This window comes from Gossypium hirsutum, chromosome A12 (genome assembly GCF_007990345.1).
Source record: "Gossypium hirsutum isolate 1008001.06 chromosome A12, Gossypium_hirsutum_v2.1, whole genome shotgun sequence".
Classification (NCBI taxonomy): Eukaryota; Viridiplantae; Streptophyta; class Magnoliopsida; order Malvales; family Malvaceae; genus Gossypium; species Gossypium hirsutum.
Genome location: NC_053435.1, coordinates 80,514,465 through 80,522,390, shown reverse-complemented (window position 1 = coordinate 80,522,390; position 7,926 = coordinate 80,514,465). Strand labels below are relative to the sequence as shown.

Here is a 7,926-nt window from a genome sequence, read left to right as displayed (position 1 = left end):
TAACTGTCTAATTATTGTCATCTATATCAGTTTTTAACAATAAAAATTGATAAAAATTATAATAGAAAGGACCTGTTTGCTCTTTAATTTAATATACAGAGATTAATTTGTTTTTTTTAGTAAAAAAAACAAAATATAACTTGACTCGTAGTATAAAAGCTCCATTGTAGTTTTACCCTTAAATGGCATATACAAACACACAAAAGTCTCAATGAATTGGTTCTGTATTGAACTTTGCAGATTCTGTATAGATGAGCTCCTTGATGTTTTCTTCGGTAAACGACGGTTGCTCAAAATCAAAATTGAACGGCCTCGGGCAAATGGGCTCTTCGTTGATGTCATAGAAAGGTGCCAAGTACGGGTGGCATAGAGCCTCTTCAACTGCAACGAAAAAGGATGTTAGCAAAAGGAGGATAAGGGATGATTTGGTTCGATTCCGATGCTTGTTCCGAACTAAGCATGGGATCGGAACTTTTGCTTGAAAGAAACTTGGAACAGTGCTATTTTGAAGTAGCATAGAGAAATAAGCAATTTATAGTACCCGTAATGCGCCTATGGGGATCAAAGACAAGCATCTTCTCGAGCAAATCAACAGCACCAGACGAGCTGTTAGGAAATCTAGTAGAGAAATTTTGCTTTGGATATTGCGGAAGCTGTCTAACATATCTTCTAGCGTTCTCGCTTCGAAGGAAACCAAGACTTGAATCATCGGGTGAACCTATAAGCTATATTCCAAGGAAAAGGAAACTACATAGTGTCAGAAAAAACAGCACTAGAAAAGAGCAAGCAAATAACGATCACGCAGGAAGGTAGAGTCAATGTTGATTTTACAGAATTAAGCTAAACGGATCCGAGATAATGCATTTTGCATACAAAGCAAAATCAAACTAAGAACCTTATAATAAAGGGGCCACCAGTAACAGACCATCCGAAGAGCTTTCAGGTAGTTTCTCGGGAGATTGTAGATAACATACCTCTGTGATAAGCCTCAACTGATGCACATAGTCTTTGCCGGGGAAGAGGGGTTGTCTAGTTATGGTTTCACCGAGAATGCAACCCACCGACCAAATATCGATTGCGGCAGTGTATTCAGAACAATTCAGAAGCAGTTCTGGTGCCCGGTACCAACGAGTAACTACATATTCTGTCATAAAATCAGTTTCAGATGTTGTCCTCGCAAGTCCGAAATCTCCGATTTTAAGGTCACAATTCGCATTCAGAAGCAAGTTACTCGGTTTTAAATCACGGTGCAAAACATTTGCTGAATGTACGTATTTCAGCCCTCGTAAAACCTGATATAAGAAGTACTGCAAAACTAACAATGCATAATCAACAATCGTCCGGCTTCTAATTTGCCTACAGAATCAAATAATGTTTCTATCTAAATAACACAATAAACAGTATGAATATTGGTACCAACCCGACAATGATCATCCGTCAACGACTGGCTAGATCGTATGATTTGATGAAGATCAGTGTCCATAAGTTCATAAACAATGTAGACATCATTAAAGTTCTCCTTTAATGGAGGCCGGATGATGTCTTTAATGGCGATCACCTGAAGAAGAAAAGGACCAACCATTTCAACTATAAATTCCACAATCGGAGATTAACCACTTTGGTCGAGCCTAGGAGTAGGAAACTATCATAAACCTGTTCCTCCATTGGCGCATCAATAAATACGATAGGAAAAAGTTTCTGATATGAACATTTAGATCATGCATAATATTAGAAGCTTAGTCCTTGTTTAATAGTTAAAACTATCTTACAAAAATCGAATATCTTCCTATGGAAGCTGACCCCTCGTAGCATGCAAGAAGCATAAGGATTACGGTTTTGTTGACTTAAACGACATTTTCGAAACATCCATCGAATAGGTGAAGCATGTGAAATTATAGAGCTAAAAGTACACTTACATTCTCATGATCCATGTGACGAAGAAGCTTGATTTCTCGCAATGTCCTCTTGGCATCGATCCTGTTGTCGAATGCATTGCTGATTTTCTTGATAGCAACCTCCTCTCGTGTCTCTGAATTCACGGCGGCACTAAAAAGAACAAACAGAGGAGCAACAATGGCATCTTAGCTTCATATTATTAATAACATAAAGACAGCAAGCCTTAATACAGCCAAAACTTGAGCTTTAGATTCATTTTTCATTTAGAAGGGTAACACACTGCAAAAATACAGCTAAAAATGCTGATGAAAGCCAGTCAAAGGGTCACGCACTCTCAACACTACATGAAAGTAACCAAAGGCTAAGGTCAGTCAATTCATTAAATTAATTCACCATGAAATAAGCTTGCCGAGGGAAAGCCGACTCCTTCCAAATAAGTCTTCAAAGTGTCGTCCGTCCAAAGCCATTGGACACCTCAATAGGCCAGTCTTGTTCTCGGGTTGAGTCGAAAGTTTGTCTCGTGATCCTGCGGAAAGCCTAAGTGCTTGAAGAGATCGTCTAGAGCGTGGATTTAGAGAGCCAGAGTGCCTTGCTGCTAGGTCGAACTGTACATGGCATATGGTCACCTCCCAAAGGAAGGTTTGAACCTAAGCTATAGGATATAGGTCACTAGAAGGGAGGAGTGATACCATTTGGTCAAGCTTTGTGCACCACGCACAGTCCGACCTAGTAAGGCACTCTTATTTTGTGAACCTGTGTCACTTGATTTTTTCAAGCATTCGGGTTCTCTAGTGTCTGAAGACTCAGAAATGATACCGACTCATTATAGGATCCATTAGCTCCGGATGACAGACACTTCGAAACCCCTCTCAAAAGAATCCAAAATCCAACAGCAAAGTTCAATCAATCTAAAAATAACTTAATAAAATCAAGAAGTATATAAAAAAAACACAGAAAATCAACATTATCATATGCAACCTCAAGACAAAAGAAAAACCCAGATCATGAAATAAACAAAAACTCAATCAAAATAGCAAAATTAACCCCTTTTTTAATTTCTTACCAGACAATACCATTAGCGCCACGACCGACGGGGCGAATAGGAGGAACATATTTTCTGGAAACTTCAAAAAGGCTACCATAAACATTGTACTTAATATAGCCTCCACCATGAGTTGCTACTCCTTTGATACCATGATCAGCTGACCCAGACCTTGATTCTATTGACATGCTTTCTTGATCCGAATTTTAGTTCAACCCGGACCCAAACTCCAACCACCCAAAAAAAAATTCCTGCAAAATTCAGAGAGAAAATTTCGTCTTGGGTTTACTATTAATTTTCAAATTTATTGCAAAGACGATAAAAGTCATGAGTGGGAACCTTTTGAACTGGAAAAAAAAGAGCTTTTCTCGTGAAGATTTCAACTTTCTGATACAGTTTTTTTTTCTTTCTGTGTTATTTGATTTTGATGGTTTTTTCTTTTTCATTGGATTATTCTTAAAGGTGCTAAAGATTAAATGCCCCAATAATAAAATTTGGATTCTATTCTGCATTGTGTTAATCGCAGTGAAAAGATAAGATTTTTGTCCAAAGCTCGTCACACTCGAAGTTATTCTCGTCTTCATACAAAGTTTAGAGCAATGAAGTTATGTTGGAAATTTTCTCTAATGAAATTGTACTATATATTTAAAATATATTTTTATTATTTTATTAATTTTTAAAAAAATAAAAATAAAAATTTATTTATTTTAATAATTTTATTTTGTATTAACTCTTTTGAATCCAGGTTTACATATTTAATTCTATATTAAACTACTTGGTAAAGTCTACCAAATAATAGTGATAATAATAATATATAAGCAAATTCATAATGAATTTATATTTGGTAGAATGTTCGAGTATTAATAATTTTAGGTCGAATAATTTAATTAAATTATTATATTTTACTTTAAATATAAAAAAAAAAGTTAAACACAATATTACAAGTTTTATATTAAGAAATATGAGTTTATATGCATAAGTTGATACTGAGGCAATGATTTAACATCAAAATTTTTATATTATATCAATTAATATAATCAGTATAGAATTAAATGAGAACAATTCATCAAAAATAATTTAAAACTAAATTAACTTATTTCTACATACTATTAGTGAATAAGATGATTCTGAACCATTAGGAAATTTTAAAACTTATTTAGCTTCTTTTTTTTTATTTAATTTTAATGATTGTTGCATAAAATTATATGCATCATAATTCCACCATCGCATTTCCAGGGATAAGCAGATAGCAGATGATGTTATATCAGATAAACTAAAACCAACATTTAATGTATCAAAAATTAAATCACTAATTTCTATTTCTATTTATTTAAATATTTATTCAACAATAATTATATAAATTATTTAAAATTTATAAAAATATATATATTGAAAAATTATAAATCAACTCAACCACCTATTGATATTAACTTAAAAACCGGTTTAGTCCGATTCCAACCACACTGTACCCCTTACATTAAAGTCTACCAGATCCAGCATTTGGCCCAATCATAACTCCTAAATCCATAGCCATAACCCCAAAAGCCATTAAAGCTTTTGCTTTCTTTCGGCCAATAAGAGCCATTTAATATGGCTCCAAGTCCTTCAACCAAAAGTAAGCAAGCCATGGTCAAGTGCCAATCTGCACAAGCCACCAGGCTCTCGGGCGGTGGTCAGTCCCATGAACCATTCTATCAAAGAATAGTATATATAGTACCACCAGCCGCTGCATCTGCAACAATACTATCCAATAGATTAAACATGCAATTCATACTATCTTCCCAGTTTCATATTAGACTTGAAACTTGACAACTTTTCTCAATTTCGATCCCTGTGATAATTTTTAGGTGAGTCATCACATGGACCAAAACTGAAAAATGCTACCAGGTTCAAGGACTAAATGTTACTTTTATCTCTTCATATTACCATAATAGATACAACCTGAGGATCTTCTCAGCACTCAAGCCAGGGATCATGAAAATGGTCAGAGCTAAGCTTGCTGTGCTGTCAAATGAAGATATCATCCTTGAGAATGACTCTGAGGAAAAAGAAATAGAATAATATCCCGCTGAAAGAAAAATAATGCATATATTAATTAAAAAAACCCAGAAATACACAGCTAGAGATTTTCGTAGCTTCTATCCGACCATATCATCTACTTAATGTTTTACTTCAGAAAACATGTTATATATGTGAAAAATGAATAAGTGATATCCTAGGAAAATGGTGATTGATAACAATAAGAAGCAAGCATTTGCAAACAAATATAAGCCCTTTTTATATAGCATTTGACATAGGTTGGTCCAAATACATGTACAAACAAGTACTATAGTATAACACACCTTACAACTCACACAATAAATACTTTCATTACCCAAACAAGGTTGTATATCCCTAGTTAGAAAACAGCAGGTCTCATACCTAAACCATCTGTATACAGAAGAGTTTAGCTTTACTTCATTCATAATTCACCTCACAATTTGCTCGTCTGTGTTTCTTCCCAGAACTGAATTTGGGGAAGCACAACCTGCTCTTAGATTACAAAGCAAAGCATCACGCCCAGACAAAACTATTTTGAAAAAGTCATCTACTACCTTTGAAAGATTATCCAGCCCTTGCGATAGCTCCTCTGCTGTCTTCCTCAATTCAGAAACGGAATGCTTGAACGATTCCTCTTGAGCAGGACTGAACCCGTCTTGAAGCAAAGGATACAATTTATTGGCCCAATTATCAACAGCAAGAAGTTCTCTAAGAACCGTAAATTCTCCACGAGAAAATATATTTTTAATTTCCGTACTCACAGTTGTTTGAACATTATAGAAAACTTGTGCCCATGGCAGTGTAGCAGGAACAGTCGAATTCAAATCTAACAAATTATCAGTAGAACTAGAGAAAGCTGCGGCAAAGACACTACAGATATATGTGGTCGCCACCTTAGCTCCGTCCATTGCATGCATCAGAACCTTCCCCTTAGCAGAGTTCCTTACCTTCGGCAAGTCCAATGATTCCACAAGGTTGTCCAGTACAGGACGACATGTTTCAACTCTGGGATTTTTTGAGCGAATTTGCTCTCTCCAGCTATGAAGTGAGGAACAAGCCCGCAGGAACTGATCTGGGGAGTTGGATTCCAACTTATGCAAGACACACTGAAGTAAGAGATGGCCTTGGTTGAGCCTTGTAAGTTCAGAGGTAAAAGCAATAGTAATATCAAGCAACTTTACACTGATGTCCAGATACACATCTATCCATTTCTCATCCCAATCAGTCACAGGGATCTCAAGCTCAGTTATCAGGTCTTTTATGTCACGGTGAATCTCGGAAAGTGATTCCATTGCTAGTTTCATCCATGACAAGCTAAGGATGTCACTCTTGTCTTTAGGCACAAGTTTCTGCAGCCTCTCTGACAAGGTTTTCTCAAACTTATCCAATAAAGAAAGAAGTCCTGGAGGCAAATGAGAACCCTTTGGTGAACGGAAAGGATTTCCAAAATGGAAGAAAGAGCGTTGTGGTTCTTGAGGACGGCTCATTTTGATGTATTTACTGCAAGATCAAGAACAAAGTCAATCATCAAAATGAAATAATACTTGATAAACCAAATCAAGTCAATAATTCCATGTTTATAACAGACATCGAACACCCTGAAGTTTCCATAAGTTTCATCTTTATACTATGCAAGCAAGGGCAAAGCTTGAAACTGACATCATCTCACTAATAACAATTAGACCATTAGTTCAACCATCCAAGAATAAAGAGAAATTAACTTGAAACCATGTCCAATACCATACCGAACAGATCTAACCACATCATACCTGATAAGCATCAAATCAGTACTGAATTTTGTAGATTCAACCAAATTATTGATGGCAGTCAAGACCATATATTCAACATCAAAATCATAAAAAAATGCAAAAGATATGGTGTAACAATAAATCATAACAAATACATCGAGATCTCCTTAGTTGCCTTATTTTCTCTCAGGTTATCCATCCTAGCTAGGCCTAATTCTACTTCTACATGATTTGATTGATTTCCTCCATGAACATGAGGAAAAACTTCATACAGAGAAACAGCCAAGTCATTTCTATACAGAATAAAATAATTCCAAACCAAAAATTTCAAGGAAACCCTGAAAATCAAATCTCTAAAAATAAATCCTTAAAAATCGAAATTCAAAAGTCAGATATCACGAAAGCTAGAGCAGATCTCATAAACCTGAAGCAAAAAGATAAAGTCAAACCAAAAAACCAAGAAAACTTACCTAAAGTTTATATCCTTAAACCAAACGACTGATTAAACCAAGCAGAAACAAAAATTCTCCACAGATCTGTTAAAACTTTGTTAATTAATAACAAAAAAATATAAAAAAACAAATTATAACCTAAAAAACATTTCAACAACAAATAAACTTCATCTAAAAAAGCAAAATTTATTTTTTTTTAAAACAACGAAATTTCTTCAGAATCGCACGAAGATCGGCGAATTTAAAACAAAATTAAAAATTAAAACATAAAGAAAAATAGAAAATTGTACCGGACTTTGTACTGGTAAAGCAATTGGGAATTTTCAAACGAAAGCTTCAAAATGACTTTGTGTATTATTTTTCAGCTTCGTTGAATTTTCCTCTTTGTGGAGTAGTTGAAGACGAGGGAGTGTTTGATTTAATCACTGCCTGTTACGGAATGTCAGTCACAGAATGTTTACGTGGAGGACATTGATTGGATAGAAGAATTTTGGGTTTTTAAGGTAAATTGTTGATAATTACTAAAGGGCCGTCGGCTGGGAATTATTTTTCAATGGGCCAACCAGACGTCAGCCCTACTTAAAGAAAAAGGCGTTTACTTGACTATTTAATATTTGGGTAAACTACATCTTAGATCACTAAACTATTAGTAAGTTTAAGTTTCAATCATTTAACTTTAAAAACTTACGAAATTATCACTAAATTATTCAAAAAATTTTATTTAAGCCACTGAATTGTTAAAATTATT

The 7,926-nt window shown here is 34.9% G+C and overlaps 2 protein-coding genes across 6 annotated transcripts; both read right to left on the bottom strand.

Annotated features, from left to right (window-relative positions):
* LOC107923741 (mitogen-activated protein kinase 4-like) lies at positions 1-5,176 on the bottom strand. Of its 3 annotated transcripts, none has more exons than XM_041082342.1 (7): positions 4,880-5,176; positions 2,960-3,189; positions 1,917-2,046; positions 1,421-1,558; positions 975-1,307; positions 542-725; positions 1-381 (listed from the first exon to the last, which is right to left on the bottom strand). In XM_041082342.1, the coding sequence occupies exons 2-7, from the start codon at positions 3,124-3,126 to the stop codon at positions 209-211; spliced, it is 1,125 nt and encodes a 374-aa protein (XP_040938276.1). In that variant the 5' UTR covers positions 3,127-3,189; positions 4,880-5,176; the 3' UTR covers positions 1-208.
* Positions 5,177-5,191: 15 nt separating this feature from the next.
* On the bottom strand, positions 5,192-7,646 carry LOC107923752 (protein BPS1, chloroplastic). 3 transcript variants are annotated; one of them, XM_016853920.2, is made up of 3 exons: positions 7,469-7,646; positions 7,197-7,262; positions 5,192-6,478 (listed from the first exon to the last, which is right to left on the bottom strand). In XM_016853920.2, exon 3 carries the CDS (start codon positions 6,463-6,465, stop codon positions 5,407-5,409), a length of 1,059 nt encoding a protein of 352 aa, XP_016709409.1. In that variant the 5' UTR covers positions 6,466-6,478; positions 7,197-7,262; positions 7,469-7,646; the 3' UTR covers positions 5,192-5,406. The 3 variants fall into 3 exon arrangements, with proteins under 3 accessions (XP_016709409.1, XP_016709415.1, XP_016709420.1); XM_016853926.2 differs by having other exon boundaries at positions 7,197-7,271; positions 7,469-7,643; XM_016853931.2 differs by lacking the exon at positions 7,197-7,262 and having other exon boundaries at positions 7,469-7,643.
* Between the last annotated feature and the right edge of the window lie 280 nt (positions 7,647-7,926).